This window comes from Anoplolepis gracilipes, chromosome 14, assembly GCF_047496725.1.
Source record: "Anoplolepis gracilipes chromosome 14, ASM4749672v1, whole genome shotgun sequence".
Classification (NCBI taxonomy): domain Eukaryota; kingdom Metazoa; phylum Arthropoda; class Insecta; order Hymenoptera; family Formicidae; genus Anoplolepis; species Anoplolepis gracilipes.
Genome location: NC_132983.1, coordinates 7132501 through 7152518, shown reverse-complemented (window position 1 = coordinate 7152518; position 20018 = coordinate 7132501). Strand labels below are relative to the sequence as shown.

Here is a 20018-nt window from a genome sequence, read left to right as displayed (position 1 = left end):
ATAGCCACTTTTATGTTAAAAACGTACTAATTTATTTTTCATAATCATAATAATCATAATTTATTTCATAGTGTTTTAACATAAATAACTTCATTTCGTACTATTTTGGCGTTACTCAAGATGGCATTCCTCTTTTTCAATTTTTTTAAATTTTTAATTTTTGCCAAGCGGACTATATCTCTAAATAATGCATCTTTAAATAAATTATGATTATTATGATTATAAAAAATAAATTACAATGTTTTTAACATAAAAATAGCTATAACTCGGAAACGACTTATTTCCGGACCTATGTTTATATAGTTTTTTTTCTTTTTTTTTACGTTCCGAATCATTTTCCGACGTACTGTAAGTGATTTTCCAGACACCATGTATAACCTAAAAATTATAAATAACTATTATAATTCTATATGATTAATATTATGATTTTTATTTTATAAAGTATATTAAATATTGACCTGTAAACTGAAAAAAGTATCATGTAATCAATAACAATTTCTTGCATTTTTTTCTTTTTAGAGACTGATAAATTGTTCAAAATGAACATAATTTTAAGAACAAGATTTAAAAGGATTACTCATTCAATTGATTTTTTTCGTTAAACTATTGTAAAAGAAATAATTAACTGTATCTCATGTTCAGAGAATAAAAGAGAAATATACCAATGACATTGGTATTTTAATAGACTTATGTTTATATAGCTTTTTTTTCCTTCTTTTTACGTCCCGAATCACTTCCCCAAGTACTATAGGCGATTTTCCGGACACTCAGTATAATTATTATAATACATAAAAAAATGTTTTATTTTGATTATCATTACACATTTAATAAATTGTTTCAGTCTAAGTTCAAAATTAATCGTCACATCATATGTAATCATGCACAAATTAAGACGGTCCTCAATATAAAATCGGACTATAAAGGTGCGAATACCTAAAAGTAAAAATACATTCAATTTTTTAATTCAAAATTATATTGTATAATATATACATACATATATAATTTTGAATTAAAAAATTAATTTTTGTTGTATTTATAGAAACGTAAAAAATACGTTTCTTAAACCATGATTTTAAAAATGTTTCTGTTAAGACGTTTCTTATTGGTGCTTGACTTGGTTAAAAAATATTGGATACGTTTAGAAAACGTTTATAAGACAAACGTTCATAAAATATGTGCTACCTGGGGAAAGATATTAAAAAGGTTATGAAAGAAAAGAGAAGAAGAATAGAGGAAAAGAAATATAACTGACTGTGATTTAATGGCTGTATAGTAAAAAGTTTTAACTATTAAGTATTAATAAGTGTAAGTTTATGATAAGATAATAATAAGATAAGAAAAGGAGAATCAAAAAAAGATATGCAATATTATTATTATTATTATATAGGAATTAGAATACTATATGTAATACTTTAAATGGTTTAAGAATGTGTAAGTTTATGTTTATGTTGATTATTATTACTATTAGATATAAAGGGTGAGTTTTTTATCTTGAAACATTTAAATATCTGAAGAAATACGTATCGTACGAAAAAATGTTTGAGACAAAAATTATATGGTTTCGAGGGGGCCATAAGATGGTACCATTAGTTTGACCTTGAATAATCGTTTGAAGGTCATATAAAGGTCGCCTTGAATTTTTTAAATGGGACACCATATATATATTTTTGCATATTCTTGTAACTTATCTCGAGAGCTTTCCAAAACACTATGATAAAGTATTTTTTCACTAATAACTTTTCGAGTTATAAGACTTAGAAGTTTCAGCATTTTGACATAAAATACAAAATATCTTTTAAAATATTTGTTTTTCGATAATCTTACCCTAATACTTTTATGCATAGAATAATGAGACAAATCAATTGGTGTAAGGAAACTGCATCATTATCTTTAAAAAAATTTGCAACATGCAACTACATACTTTTTTTTAACAATGAAAAACAAATATTTTAAAAGATATTTTGTATTTTATGTCAAAATGCTGAAACTTTTAAGTCTTATAACTCGAAAAGTTATTAGTGAAAAAATATTTTATCATAGTGTTTTGGAAAGCTCTTGAGGTAATCTACAAGAATATGCAAAAACATATAGGGTGTCCCATTTAAAAAATTCAAGGCGACCTTTACATGACCTTCAAACGATTATTCAAGGTCAAACTAATGGTACCATCTTATGGCCCCCTCGAAACCATATAACTTTTGTCTCAAACATTTTTTCGTACAATACGTATTTCTTCAGATATTTAAATGTCTCAAGATAAAAAACTCACCCTGTATAAGCCAGATATGATATAACCTGTAAGAATTAGTGTAAAAATATATAAACATGTTTTGGATGGATGAGAAGATAACACAATTTGTAAACACCAAAACCAAGTCCCTTCTTGGCAGAAGCTGGGGAAATGAAGTATTATTATTATTACTTATAAGTAAAGAGTGTTTTACGCGAAAAACGCGCCGCACGGAGTTCGGTGACCCAATAACTTTCTAGATATTTCCATATACAGAATGTATATTTGTCCCGTTAAATTTGTATGACGATACTCACATGCTTGCAAACACTTCATTCAAGAAATATTAACTTCTTTTTTTCTCTACATCTCTTTAGGGCGGTAAAGAGGGATCATAGAATTCTAAAAAATGAGAATCTATTTCTTGGTAAAATACACCAAGTAAAATATGTGCCCTGTGCACAATTCAAATTTCGCGGAAAGAATTAATTTCTAAAGAAATTTACGCATTAACATCCGCGTATGGTCCTCATTGTCAAGTTGATAGTTACGTGTTTGTAAATATTGGAACCTTATTTATTTCGAATTATTAACTTCTTAAGTTAAGAACTATAAATTACTTAAATTACAGAAGTGAATAATGTCGAAATAATGTTTTTTTTGTTTTAAAGATCGAAGGTCATTGATAGAGACTTATGATTACTGTAAAGCAATAAAGAGGATAATCTAGATTCTAGATTATTTCAATGTTTAAGAGATACTGGCTTGTTAAGTTTCAAAACTGTAGGAACGAAAAATGTCTTATTGATTGAAAAATAATATCTTCATAGAGAAGTTTTTTTATGGGGAACATTTGATGTGTTAATTTAAATATAGAGCAACGCAATCGCACAACTGAAGCAACTCATTCCGCATCTGGCATTAGCTAAGTCATTTTATCGCGAAATGTCTCAATACACCAGCGCACGGACTGTAAAGTGGGGACGCACGTGTCGTTCCTTTTGTCATTGTGATATAACACATCCGAGTCAATTCGAGAGTTTTGCCTCGTGTATTTCACCGATATAACGCGCGTGCGTGACTGTGATATATTCTCAACATTATGAACTGATTGTTAGTAATATGGCGACTGCCCGACGTGCTGTTAGTTGATTTGCGACCGTCGACACGTGTAGATCAATGATAAAGGGACGACGACGGTTGAGTGACGGTTCTTTTTACGCTACATTATTTGTAGGTATATCAGCACAATTGCCTTTAACTGTATGTTCTGAATTCTTTTTCGATATATCTATATATACGTGCGCTCTTTAATTTTGTCACTATCGAAAATTATGTGACTTTATAAGTCGATTTTGTATAAGTATATTTGAAAAGATTTGAAATATGTGACGAAATCGTAGCGTAAATCGAGTTTCGTGATACATCGAGTGTTCATTGTTAATACTATCAGCAGTTCTTTTGACAGGTTTCCGAAAAAATGCAATTAGAAAAATTGAAAAAGATTTTAATATTTTCTACAAGAGATAATTCTCTATAACGATTTTGAGATAAATTTACGAATTTACAGATTTGGAAATAAAAAAGTGATATTTTTTGGTTGGAAAGCTGTGTTTTTTTTCTCTCTATAGAAGTGTGATTGTCAAATCAGCATGTGATACAAGGTTGTTGAAGGTCATGCAAGGTCAGAAATAAAAAAACAAATATAAATTTTATAAAATATATTTTTTACAATATATATATATTGCTACGGCACGGGAACGCCAATACAACAGGGACGTAACAATATATATCCGAATTTTTTCATCATTATTGTTCATCATCATTGCAATTTCTTAATCAATTTAAACTCAAATAATTTTAATTGTCATGAACTTTTATTTATTCAAAACATTTTACATTTAGACAGATTTCATATTAATTTCAAATTTTGGCTATTATAACCCTATAACTTTTTAGAATAAGTAAAATTTGCAGAATATTACAAGGATCGATTTATATAAAAAAATTAAGATGACTTTCGTAATTCAAAAAGATAATGAGCAACAAATTGTTTTTACATCACTTTATAGCAGATTCAAAACCGTGCAAATTCTCTTATTTAAACTTTTTTATAATTTCAATCAGTTGCAAAATATTTGCTCAAATATTTATGGACAGACTCTTTACATGTATATATACATACATATATTGGAAAATACTAAGAAGAAAATGTATTAAAAATATTTGACGCGAAAAGAAAGACTTTAAACGAAGCACTGGAAATGATAAGACTAAAAAGTTCCAGTCCTTTCGCTACTTACGTATTTTCCTTTGAACGTTTCCTTTTTTTCTATTTATGATCTGAACCATATTTTTCCATCACTGCAAAAATAATGTAATGTAATATCGATTAAATTTATTCCTTCCTGGCAGGTCTATTCTATAACTTTTTGTGTTATATATTTGCTAACGACAAATGCGTTATCTCGTAACGCACTTTAGCCAAAAATTGTATTCTATAAGCTATGTTTGTACATTGCGTTATGAGTTGTTTCATCTTCGGACATCTTCGGAAATATAACGCAAATAACCAAAAATCTAGGAAAAAATAATGACGTTTTACAATTGTCTTTGTTTATATGGTTTAGTGATCGTGAGAGTGACATATGTCAAATATTTACAAAAAGGTTATCGCGATAAGAGTGCGCATCTTATCTATCTCTTATATTCTTATTTTTTAGATCTTTTATAAATATCTGTAATAAAAATAAATGTTTTAGAAAAAAATAAATATAAATAAAATAATTAAATTAATAAATAAAAATATAATACTTTTATTATAAATAATAATAAATAATTAAATTATATAAAATGACATGTTTTTAATTAGAAAAAGACTTACCTTTGTGATCACTTAATGTAACGTGATAATTTTAAATCCATAACACGGCTCAATGTCTCGCATTAGCGTTATTTTACATAACGCAAGCAAACGTGTTAAAAAATGCGTTATGGTATCTTAGAAAATACAAATTTCTAGTACTAAATTTCATAACGCAAGTATAACGTTAACTTCGTAATGTCATGCGTTAAGATAAATTTATGAAATACGAAAATGCTAAATATGCGTTATGAATTATTTAACGCATGCGTTATAAAGTTATAGAATAGACAGAGTGGTATAACACAATTTTCGAAAAGTGTATTCGAAGACTTTTATCAAGTATACTGTATGTATATGTGTGTATATACATACACATACACATAGTGTGCTCGAGATTACATATTACAATACGATTTTAACGACACACTTTTTCTACAGACATTAATGAGAAAGTTAATAATTGTGAGATCATATGTACATATACATAATAAAATATGTAAAATATTCATCTTTTTTTTACAGAATATCTTATATATAATAATACTAAAAAATATTTAATTCTTAAGCCAAAAAATGCAAAATTATAAAAATTATTTTATTAGAAATATGTAATTTATTGAAATATATAAAATAAGACTTTTCCGTATTATGCAATTCTTGTAAATATACAATTTGGAAATAATTTTATTATTTAATTTAAAAAACAACTTATTAAAAAAATAAATAAATAATAAAAGTTTATCACTTAAAAGATAGATATAAAAATAATTTTACTTTAATTAAAATAAAAATCATATAATATTTAAAAATAATCTTATATAAATATAAGTAGTTAGAAAGATAAATATTTGCTTTTATTTGTATTTGTGCATTTTATTAAATTTGCCATAAAATATATGGTAAAATATAATCTTAGCTACAAGTTTATAAAACAGAATGAATTCTAAAAAGAGTGAGTTGCATAAGAGAATAAAGAAAAAGATTCGTATATATTCATCTTTGTTTAATATGCTGACTAAGAGAATATATAAGCTGGTGTCGTTGAACTTTGCAATCGGCACGTACGATGAATGTTCTTTTGTGCAAAAGAACGGAATTAAAGATTCAGTAAATTTTCGAAAAAGATAAAAAAATAGTTAAGAGAAAATATTCATTATTATTATTACTTTTCTAATTATTTTTCTTACAAATTTCTTGGAAATTTAAATAGATCTAGTTCTTAGAAAATATAAATGGAATTAAATCCGAATTTTCTAATTGATTATGAAACGCTTGATAAGTTCAATAATTCTAATAATTATTGTTTGATTTAACTGATTTTAGTTGTTACGAACTTTTATTTGTCCGAAACATTTTGCATTTAAACAAACTTAAAACTTAATAATTAATTCATATTACATAAAAGTAGGTAATTAGTAAAATTTGGCCATCCATTTTTGTTTTCAATATATTAAAAAAATAAAAGCAAATAATTAAACACAGATATAGAAAGCCACTCCCGATTTTAAAATTTTCAGATAACTCAAGATCATCACTCTGAGGAAAATTATTGAAATCAGGAGTATATGTATAATTATAAAAGTAATAATATATATTAAATCTATATTAAATAATATTTAATATATATAAAATCTCTAGTGCATACGTATTGTACTTTTTATATTTATTATCAAAAACAGTTGTGTAATATGTTATATTATATATTAGAATACAAATGTTAAGTTATTAAAATTATATATATATATATATATATATATATAATTTTAATGTTTATATACTTATACTTGTTACTTTTTCAGTTAGCAACATCTGAGATACAAGATAGATATTCACAATATTTTTTATATTGTATTTTATTTTTTATCTTACGTAATGAAAAACACATTTATATATCACAATTATAGTAAAAAAAAAGAATTTTTAATATCTTTCAAAATGTATGTGTATTTGTGTATGTAAGAAAAAAAGAAAGAAGGAAACAAGGGCGATCGAGAGGAAGAGAGAGAGAAAAATAAAATACAAAATAAATAATTGTCGTTAATATCTATCCTGAACAGATGCTGATTAATTGAAGAAGCAATATCAAGTAGATAAAAATCAAAATAATTGACATATTGACATAAATATTTGTTTTTATATTATCTATAATTGTTTCGAAAAGGTTGTTTTTTACTTTTCTAGTTTATACATTTAAATCGCAAGGATTAAATTAAAAAATATAAAATAGAAAAAAGTATATATTAAATAAAAAGCTTAAAAGATTCTCAAGATTTAATTTCTAACAAGATTCACAAATAAAAAAATCTGAAGAGAATTTAAATAAAATAGCAAAATAAACGATAAGTAAATTAAAAGTAAATACAATACACAAGAGCATGTTTTTTCAAGTAAATTGTAAGATTTATCGTTATTAATTGTGGTTTTGATTCCCACTTTATAATATAATTCAAAATAAATCATTGACAAATATTTTTTTAACAGTAACACGCGCAAAATGTCTCATACCATAAAGATCTAAATTATAATTTGTTTTTTTTTATTTATTTGATTTTTTAATATGCAAATATGTAGTTTAAATTCCAGTTAAAATTTTATTAGAGTTTATCTGAATATGTTATTTATCTTAATCAGTATATTATTTCAACATGTTTACTTCGCAACAAATCTTTATTTTCTACGGCTTATATAAGATTAATTATATTATGAATATTTTAACATATTTTGGAGAAAAAATCGATTCCAACGCTATAAGAAAATATTAAAACTATATTCTACGATGTTATAAAAGTCAAGAAAATAATATCGAATGTAAGAGGCATACATTATTATAGAAGGATATACGCTGTTACAGATTAAAAAAGATCAACTATAATCACGTGATAAAGAAATTAATAAAAGACTACTATGTATAATACTTTACGGATCACTATTATAGATAATATTAGGCAGTTGAATTATTATCACTTTGAATTATGGATATAAATGGTAGATAAAGCATTTTTCTGCTTCTACCTCATATCACTGTATTTTTAATGTGTTCCGCATATCTATCTTGTATTATATTGAATTATATTGTACATATAGGTACAATATAAAATATTTATTGCTACGTTCTGTCAAACGCATCTTGGGTTTTGCAATTGACAATGAGTTCACCATTCATATAGTTTCCTAGTTCGGTAAAAAAATTGGCAAGAAACTATACAACTTAGATCTTCGAATCCTCATTAACATATGTCCCGCGGCATTAAAACGATGTGAAGCGCACGTGTTCCTATAGCTATACAGGTCAGCGCGTGTATGTATGTATGTATATACGCGGAGGCATTCGCGTCTCTAATAGAGCGGGATAGAATGACGTAAGACGGCTTGGCCTTCCACGTGCCCGCCCTCGTCGCGCGTGTATCGCTCTATAACCTTAACGTTTTATAATCGAGTTTTTCCCGCAACGTTAGAATTATCGCATGCGCTCCATCACACATCATCAGTTGCGGTTTTCAGCACGCTCAGCGAAAACGCAAAATACATGACTTTAACGTTTCACTGCCATACAATAATCATCAATATGTGCCAAAACGTGAAAAATCATATTTAACAAATCGGTTTTTTTCTTCTAAAAGAATCGTTAAAAGGAATTACTTGTGTAAATGTGATTATAGGGTAAAGAAAAAATATAGAAACCTTGAAAAATTTCGAAAAATATAAGTTTTATAAAAAAAGAATCTAAGGTAAGATTGAGGAAAGATCCAACCATCTAAGGCAAAATCTATTCATTTTTTTCATATTTTATATTAAAAAGTATCATGACAAACTTTAAAATATCTCAAAAAATTCTTAATCGAAAGAAGTTTTATTATAGTGTTTTGGAAAGTTCTCGAAGTAAGTTACAAGAATATGCAATTAAAAATAGGGTGATTAAGAAAGTGAAGGTGACATTCATGTGACCTTCAAGCGACTATTCAAGGTCAAATCAATGATATCATCTGATGTCCCTCTCGAAACCATACAATTTTTGTCTAAAACATTTTTCTGTAAAATTTATATTTTTCGAAATTTTTCCGGATTTTCATACTTTTTCCTCACCCTGTATATCTATTACAATAAATACAAACATATACAAAAAAATTATTTTTATTATGATAGAGATATGGTTCAATAAATTATGATTTTATATAATAGAATATAATAATAAATTGTAATATAATATATTAAAAGATTTAAAATAAAGCTAAACTTTGAAAACAAACGTTTTGGTGACGAAAATTTTATTGCATAAAAAATAAAATTAAAATTTTTGTCTAATATCAATGTGTATCAAAATAGTCTATCTAATCATGAGATATATTCTTCGAATTAATTTTTCAATATTTTACATCAATAAATTATGAAAAAAAAGAGACCAGTATTATTTATATAATATTAAAATATATTTAATATATATAATAATAAAAAATGTGTATATTATATAAATATAACGTATATATAATGTATGTAAATAAAATATATAATTTTTTATTTTCTAATTTTATATTTTGAAGTACAATAAGGATAAGATTCAAAATATATTTTTTGCATAAAAAAAATAATACGAAAGAATATATCATATAACTGGACATAACTGGACAGTACCAAGGCTATAAAAATTAGTGAGAAAATGTGAATAATTAAGAGTTAAATGTACACGTGTCGTGTGAGATGTAGATGACTCGTTACCTGCTCAAGTTTCATGCATTAACATGTCAAGGATAATCATATTTATTTATCACATATCATATGATTGCGCGTCACGCCTCGCACGTGGAAGAGAGGACTCGAGGTCAAAACAATCTCAAATATACGCGCCGAGCCGCGCCGCGGGGGAGAATCGAGACTTTGGCATTATTTCGGTGCAGGCACGTGTAGTGATGTTAACGTAATCAGGTCATCGCCTGCATCGATCGTGTCGCCACGCGCGGAGAGCGGAAGGATATCCACGTGTAGGACACATAGGTCATTATCAAAACGCCGGATGTTACTCCAAAATCAATAATAGGATATTATAAAAGAGACGCCAACTCATTGATGACACGACATGATACGCATTTTTGCGGAAATTATAATTATAATAAAGATAGAGTACACATACATATGAAGTATATCCTATGTATATAATATAAGGAATAATATTAGGGAATCACATTTTTTTGTTTCATGATAGTAATCTTTTTATATTATAGATATTTATAAATATCTATATAATATCTATTATTATTTACAATTACTTTGTAGAAAAAAATCTAAATGTGCTGATATTTTTAATTATTATTTTTTCAAAACAAGAGTTTAAAAAAATTATCTACTTAATTTTATTAATTCTAAGAAAAAAATTTTGCTCAATAATTTATCAAAATATGATTTGTTTTTATATGTATATATGATATTTCTATAATAATATACATATATGACATTTTACGAAATATATTTCTATTCAATGTATTCTAGAACCTGTTTGAAATCATTTAAAATAAAATTTCAACTATACAAAATATTCAAATAATAGTGTATAATCTTAATTAATGAAAAAAAATATATATATAGTACACAATCTTGTATGAAACGATTAAATAGGATATTAATATATTGTATTATCCCATACAGCACGAATCTTTCAGTTATATTGCAGCAATGTTGAAAAAATATTGTAGCAACATACAATATTTTTGCAACATTGCTGCAATATAACTGAAAGATTCGTGCTGTATGGGATATTGCGTAAATCAAAAGAATCCTAATTATTATTATATATTATTAATATTATGTACGGTGAAATACGTTACCCAAGTAGAACAGAAAATCACGATAGTGTCAAAATAATGTCAAATGACATAAAAATGATGTCAAAATGACGAGAATATGACTACAAAAACTTATTTTTCGATCATTTTGATGGATTTTAACATTATTGTGACTTTTTCTCTTCTACCTGGGTATTCAATTTTAATCATATTTTTTGTAAAAATAAAACTAAATTTTTTATAAAAAGTTTGTAATAAAAAATATTAGTATGTTTAACTTTTTTGCTGAATGCATATATAAATATATATTACATTCCCAGATAAAAAGCTGGCACGTATGTGCTATCTTTATATTTTTTTCGATGTTGTAATTATGCTTCTCTAAATTTATGAATGTTACTATATGTAAATATACATATAAACAAATTTTAGATTGACTTCACTGAGTTCTGTATACAGTAATATAAATATGTAGATAAATAAAGACAAAATAATAGCACACTTAAGAAAGTATAGATAATATACATATATTAGAATTTAAATCTTAGTAAATACACTAAGAAAAATATGCGCCCTGTGCACTTATTAATTTTGTAAAAAAATTATTTTCTGCGAAATCGATGTATTAATATCCGCGTTTGGTTCTTATTCTTTCAGTTTTCTAATTGCTTGTTTGTAAACATTAAAGAGCCTTATTTTCTCAGTAATTTAATATATATATATATATATATATATTAATTTATTTTTAATAATGTGTGGGGAATTTCTTTTATTTTCTATTATTTGTTCTAAGTAATGAAACATATATAAATCTCGAATTTTATTTTGTGTTAAATTGTTCCATTTTTTTTATTCAATTATACTTTTTTTTTATTCAATTATACTGAAATAATATTTTCTTTTAAACAACTGGCTGGACTATCTTCACTGAACAGCAGAATTAAAAATATTCCGTTGAAAAATATATTCTGTATTCAACTTATTAATTTGATCTTGTATTAATTTAGAATGGATCATTCATTCTGCCCTGAATGAAATATCTGTTCTTCCATTATAGTCTTTTGCTGTTCACAATCCATTAACACTTCATCCATCCATCTGTTATCTGATTTTTGTTATTGTTTCTTTACATCAGGATAATAGAATAAGAAAAACCGTTCAAATTCATTCTTCTCCTCCATAAAAACGATCTTTCTCCAAATCTTTTTCCGATACACGTACTTTGTAATTATTCTTTGCTTTATTGTTAAAGGTTTCCTCTTACTTTTAGTTAGATTTATTATTATTACATGAAGTACAGAGCGAACATTTCTAATATTGATATTAATCCCAGCCTTCAGAGCAATTTACAAAAATTTAAAGCGTGTAAAATAGCTTTTCAGACAACGTTATCAGTCTTCCACTACTCTTCTTTTTTTCATTAATTTTTATAAGTTCGTCTTTTTATAAATTATATACGACTTTTCAAATTCTACTAATTATTTCTGTAATTTGGAAAATAGTCAAATTTTGACTTTTTAAAGCAAGAACTGCTTCAATCTCACTTTTATTTAATATTTTCCATGTTTATTATGCAAATTCATGTAACGCAATAATATTATCTTGATGCTTGAATACTTAATATTTGAATATTTAAAACTTGAAAACTCAAGAAACACTAAAAACTTTGTAAAGAGAATTTGATTAATATATAATAAAATCAATATACTTAACAAACGAAATCTTGTTGAAATCAAACGGAACATTATATAGTATTAATTAGACCCTTACTTTACATCCATTTTACATACATAATAAATAGGTAATTTTTATTTATTCGGACATTCTATCCAATTTTTAAGAAATTGATTTTATCTATCTACATGTTTATATTATACACTTAATTCTGAGAAACCGTCAATTTAAAGTTTATATTATGATTTCATAGCATAATATATAGTTACATAACGTTCGTGATATTTAGAGAACTATAATATCGAAAAATTTAAAATAGCACACATGTGCTATCTTTTTTTCCGGGAATATATATGATTGTATATTTCTTCTTAACATCTGATTGTGACAGTTTTATACCTATAATCAATCAGATACTAAAATAAAATATGCACCTTAATGCAAAAATTGTATAGATAATCACATATACAAAAATGGCTGTATATAATTATATATAAAATTATATGTAAACAATGTCCAAATAATTAGATTGTACATATATCCATACTGATGAAATCTCTCAGCTGTAATGTCTGTTAACTGTAAATGTTTGAATTTTTACAGTAAACGTTATTCTTTCTAATTGTAAATTTCATAAAATTAAGCATATTCTTAATTTTAAGTTCTATGAGAGCCAAAAATGACGTTGATATGTTATACGTGTCAAAGTCATATTGAGGTCAATCTTATTTTTTGAAATAAAATTACTCTGAGAGATTTTCTAGTATATTATAATAAAATATTTAATAATATTTTCAATTAAATAACTGAATGTATTCAATTTGTTTTATTATAGATAAATTATTTTTATTTCTTTATTAATCAATTCTGAATAAACTTTTCTGATGAAACATTCGAAATTTATGTTTCAGAATTTTTGTTAAATGGTACCGACTGTTTGTGTAGCAGAATTTCCGATGGTCGGAACCACCGTTAACACGTACGTTCGCCAGAGACGAAGATCTCAGAATGGAACGAACATCGCTAAATGGCAGACATTTGCGCTGGAACAGATGATACTGCAAATTGGGACCGTCGAAACGTCCCTAATATCTCATGAAAATTGTGTACGGAAATTAAAATATATGAATATGATTTCAAATTGTCCTATTCCAGATGAAAGTACGAAACGTTCAAGAACACCAAACGAGTATTACAGAAAACTCGTCACGCCAAGAAAAGGTATGAGTATTAATGTGAAATTTAAAATCTGAAATATTGTACCAAAAAAGTATTTATGAACTTTATTAAAGATTCGCTCGAAACTAAAAAAGACAGAAAGCAAAATAAATAATTACAAAGCTAAAACAAAAATTCACTTGTAAATTCCTCTACAGCACGATATAATGATGGAATATTGTGGGAATATTGCGGGAATTTTTTAAGATCGAAATATTGCATGCAATATTTCTGAAAGCTTGTCACAATGTATGTACATAGATATGTCCGCTCCCAAACTATATTGCGCAATATTTCTGTCATGATGCTGATATATTTTAAATCTTATCGTATGTATATTTCTGCAATGTGAATACAAGATATTGCACAATATTTTTTATTTGCATAATACTTATTTATCCGATTTTAAAACCATTAGTTTAATATCTAAATTCTCTGTGGTAGGATTGCATTAAATAGAAATTAAACTGATAGAAAAATATATTTAACGTTACTAAATATATATCTGCAGGCTTTACATACTCTTATGAAAAAAAACTTGAATACGGAATAGATAACGCATAGCAATAAACGAACGAACTAGCGAAAGATGTGTGATTGCATTATAATACAGCAGCAATATTTTACAATATCTTCAATAAAATATTACATTTATAATATTTACACAATATTGCTGTAATATTTATAATATGTCGCAATATTGAAATATTTATACAATACTTTAGCAATATTTCGTGTTTACTGTAAGGATTGAAAAACTTGCAAAGTTTTTTTCACGACATGATTTTAATTTGTTTTATTGAAGTCATTTCTTTTACGTTCTCGTATTATTTCTGATATCTGAAATTATTCTCACAGATCTCTTGAGTATTATCATACGCACGATAATTCTTGTACAACGCAATCGTATCCTTCAGAGACGTCTAAATGCATTACGAGCGGAGACCCGAAGATTTCTTCGTTCTATATTAAATAATCCGAAAAATCAGAAGTGTCAAGAACGAAGATTGCAATTGTCAGGACATTCTAAGAAGGAGATTGCCTCGTCAACTATGGAAAAAGTTGCCTCGACATTCTCACCTCCATTTAGCTTCGATTCGAGCAAGAACTTGTTTCACAAAACTACCTTTGCTTGCAACAATCATGATCATAAAAATGATGAATCCAATTTGACTAATTTTCAGATTCAAGCAGAAGCAAATGTTAACTTTTTAGAATCTAATAATTTCTCAAATGACACATAAATAATAAGCAAAAAGTTATTTAAAAAAAAATCTCATCATATAAAATATGTATATATATATATATATATATATATATATATATATATGTATATATATATATATATATATATATATATATAATATATATATATATATATATATATATATATATATATATATATATATATATATATATATATATAATATATATATATATATATATATATATATATATATAAATTTAGATATATTTTATTTTGAAAGCTGTGTCTCTCTTTAAATAAATATTTTCGTATTCTTCATAACATATAATCCCTATCAGCACACATGTTTAAAAGATATTTATAGGAGATCCATAGAATATATTGAGTGAGAGTCTATTGACCACGTCGCCGATTGGCCAGTTTAAAATGAGGCTCTCTGGTTAATCGTTGCTGATAACCCTAAGCATCGGCCGATATAAATGTGGTCAATCGTGACGCTCCCAATATATTAAAACATATTTTAATATCCTGTAAATCTCTTATAGATATCTTTTGAACATGTGTGCTGATAAGGATATAACGTTAGAGAATTGACGAATATTTCTAAACAAAGTCTAATTATCTAAAGTGTAAAACAAAAAATAGATTTTTGTGTATGAAATGTTTTACAATTGGTGAAAAGTAGACTTATAACTTATATTTCTTATGAAATTTGGATCCATTTTTTGCTGGATAAATTATAAATACTATTTCGTTTCTTTTATTGATGTATTAAGATGGAGCTTATGAACTGCACTTTTTTGCAAAGATTCAATTCATTTGCTCGTATCGTTATTTTAAACATTTAATTTATTAATTTTATCTATAATTGAAGTGCGTAACTGACAGTTTTTAATAATTTCATGCGAGTAAGCACTGTTTGACAATTAAATTTTAAAAATTAATAAGGGATGATATTAATATTTGATTAATAACTTATAAATGACGAGTTTGATATTTTTTCCACTTAAGCCTTTTCAAGTATTAATATTCTCTCTCTCTCTCTTTCTCTCTCTCTCTCTCTCTCTCTCTCTCTCCCCCTCTCGCTCGCTCCCCCCTCTCTTTGTCTCTCTTAAAGTTAATATTTAAAGTCTATTATTTTTTTATAAAATAATAATATATTTATTTTAATATTTATTTTATGCGATTATATTGAAGGAATTTAACAGATTTTTATTTTTATAGATTAGTAGGTCTTACTATAGACCCTTAAGGGAGAGTCCGGACACTCAATGTTCACTTTCTGATTAGTACCGTTATTTTGCAGCAAAAATAAATTGTGGTCCAGTGGCAACCCACATACCACAGAATGTCCTGTAGATGTTCATTTTATATCCATTTTACATCCATATGGCCATGGACATAAAATGAACATCCATAGTATATCCAATTTGAGACATCCATCACTGGGCAATATTTAGATATCCATAGAATGTCCAGTATTGGACATTTTGTGGATATCTAATCTCATATAGCATAAGATCTCCGTAGAATATCCTTATTTGATCGAAATTATCTTAAATATTTACTGTAATTGAAACTAAATTTACCTGAGGATTACCTGAGGATATTTCTAATTGTCATATATACACACACACATATATATATATATATACTTATTTTATTTACTTATTTATTTATTTGTCAACTTTATTTTATATCTATATTAAAAAATAAAATACATTTTATTTTAATATTTTATTTTTTGTCAACTTTTATTTTTAGAATCTTTATTAAGCTGATCATTTTTCTTTTATATCTGGTGACTCATTTTAAATGCCTAATAAATATATTCACTTAAAATGAAACAATTAACTTTTATCACATATATTTGTCGAATAATGTGTATGTTTTCTAAGATATTTTAGGTAGGCACTTAAAATATGCCTTACCCGCTATTATACATATATATATTCAATTATAGCGAATTCGATTGGATGCACTAATGCGCACTGAATACATACATATAAAGGTTTATTACACATAACAATTTTATAATAACACAAAAGCAATTATATAAAAGTAGCATAATTATTTAGTAAAAGCTATTATTATTGTTGTTGAATATACATAATGATAAAATAATAGCTCTTACTATTTATTATTTTACTTTTATACTTACTTATCATTGTAAAATTGTATGCGATAATACCCCAGACAGCACATAATACTAAAAGATGACGAGAGGATGTCTTTTTTAAGTCATCTTTCTGACAAGGCTAAAAATGTCTAAAAGGATATCTTTCTGCCCACAAAAAATTCATCTTTTGAAAGATGTCTTCTAAAAGTTATAATTAATTTTAGTCGACGAAAAGATGTCTTTTTGATCATCTTTTTAATCATCTTTTCGACAAGACAAAAAAGATCTATTTTATAATATACGTGTTCCTTTGTTTGCCGCTACGTGGTGTGCTCAGACTATAACTCGTATTCAAATTTTCATAACATATAATATATAAAGACTACAAAGAATAACAGGTACAACTAAATATGAAATGTAAAGTATATTTTTTTTATCAATTTGATTTCTGGTATAATCCCAATAAGAGATAAAAAATATGAAATATTACCTATAAAAATAATCTATAATTAAGACGTCAAAAAAAAAAAAACATTAGAAATGACTAAAAAGAAGCTATAAAGACGACTGAAAGATATCTACAATAGTCATATCTTTTAGTCAACATATGGATAGGCTTATAAGCGACTGAATTCGGGTCATAAGACAGCTTTAGTCAATTTTCCGTTGACTAAACGCTTCGACTAAAAGATGTCTTTTGACAAATATACCCAGTTTTAGTAATACTTTTAGTCGACTCTGTGCTGTCTGGGCACACAAATGAATCTCTTAATCGTCTCTAATAACGACCCTTAATTTGGATACTAGAATAGTATGAGCAGTTATGAAAAAAACATTAACTCTATAATTAATTTAATTGATTAAAAATAATGTTAATTAGATAAGATAAAATTATTGGTAAAATTGGTGTATTACAGTCATGTACTTGAAATTTTTTATCCAAATAATCGAAATTTTATAAATATATATATTTATTGAGTGTGTCTTTAATAGAGATTTTTTTTGTATAGTATAAATTTTTAAATAATCCAAATAGCCAGCAACTTAATAATTAATACTGATGATGATCTACAATTTTATAATATCTGTAAATTCTTGTGACGTTATTCGTATATAGTATATAATTTTTATATGTAGTATATCATAAAATAATGATTAGAGTTATAAATTGATTCATAACAGAAGACTTTTTGGACTTGGAGCTATATTTAATTTAATAATTTAAATAGACCCTTTTATTATCATGGCTGTGAAGTATTCTGTATTTGCACTCATATAATTATCTCTTTTGCAATATTATATTTAACATGGCTGTTTTGTCGAACGTTCTACATTAGAATGCACAATATTTTGCACTAATATAATTTAATATATATCACAGTACATAATACACAATAATTTATCACAGATTAATTATGTAATCATTAAACAATTAAATTATATAATAAATCCTTTTTATGAGAAAGAAAAAGAGAGAGAGAGAGAGAGAGAGAGAGAGAGAGAGAGAAACGAAAAAAAACGTTAATATTTGTATAATAGAAACTAACATCAGATTTCAATGTAATGTATAAACTTTTGCGTTTATAAATGTAACACAAGCAACAGTAGAACTACTTTTCATGTTATATAAAAATAATATAAAAATTTTTTTATGATGAATCCAATCACAATTAAGAATATATTTGAGATAAGAAAAAAAAATAGATTATTTTATGTAACATTATTGTATTAATTTAATACACTATCTTTTTATGTATAAAATATTGAAAATTTTAATTAGACGTTTTTATATATTTATTTTACGTGTTTTTTACCTATTATAAACGTAATATAAAAGAATAATATATATTTATAACAAAAAGAGATTTAGTATATTTTACAAATGAACAATTTATTTATACAGAGTGACAGAAAAGTATGGAAACCCTGAAAAATCTCGAAAAATATAAGTTTTACAGAAAAATGTTTCAGATAAAAATTTTGTATTTCAAGAGGGACATAAGATGGAGTCATTGATTTGACCTTGAATAGTCGCTTGAAGGTCATATGAATGTCACCTTCACTTTCTTAATCACCCTATTTTTAATTGCACATTCTTGTAACTTACTTCGAGAACTTTGCAAAATACTATAATAAAACTTCTTTTGGTTAAGAATTTTCAGACATATTTTAAAATTTGTCATGATACTTTTTAATACAAAATATGAAATAAATGAAAAAAATGAATAGATCTTGCCTTAGATGGTGAGATCCTTTCTCGATCTTGTCTTAGATTCTTTTTCTGTAAAACTTATATTTTTTGAGATTTTTTGCGTTTCCATACTTTTTCTTCACCTTGTATATATCTTGTATAATATATCCTGTATGTATTTTGCAATATTTATATAATTTAAATGAATCGAAAGCAATGTTAACACTGCATTTAATCCATTTTAGAACTATGTGATAATCATAGAGTGTATTTCAGGGATATAACTGATAAATTTCATACTAAAAATCATGTGATAAATATTCTTTTAGCATTATTCAATCAAACTGTATGCTAATAGAGAGAGATTGTGCCTAAGGTGCATGTACGCGCTACTTTCCGCGAGCAATACAAAATAAAAATAATTATAATAGGCGACAGTTTAGATAATATTTAGATTCAATGTGTATGTTATTTATAGCTCTAATTTCCATCCTAATATTTTCTATAGACATAGGAATACTTTATTGTTAACATCTGTTTCGTGAACTTGATCTTACATATGCGACATAATGAACATATGTGTGTGCGAATAAATATAAATACAAAAACATTTACACATAATGTTTTGTTATATCTCTTACTAAAAAAATGTGCTTTTTTTCTATTATCGGAAAAATAGAATCAAATATTTGCAATTATATTATGAAAAAAGTAATTTCGCACAGAGTAAAATTTGCAA

At 25.8% G+C, this 20018-nt stretch overlaps 1 protein-coding gene across 1 annotated transcript; it reads left to right on the top strand.

Annotated features, from left to right (window-relative positions):
* Positions 1-3305: 3305 nt before the first annotated feature.
* LOC140673348 (uncharacterized) lies at positions 3306-14984 on the top strand. The gene is given in 4 exon segments (XM_072906266.1): positions 3306-3463; positions 13456-13765; positions 14621-14938; positions 14941-14984. Coding segments are annotated over 3 exon segments (645 nt in total). The 5' UTR covers positions 3306-3463; positions 13456-13467; the 3' UTR covers positions 14970-14984.
* The last annotated feature ends 5034 nt before the right edge of the window (positions 14985-20018 follow it).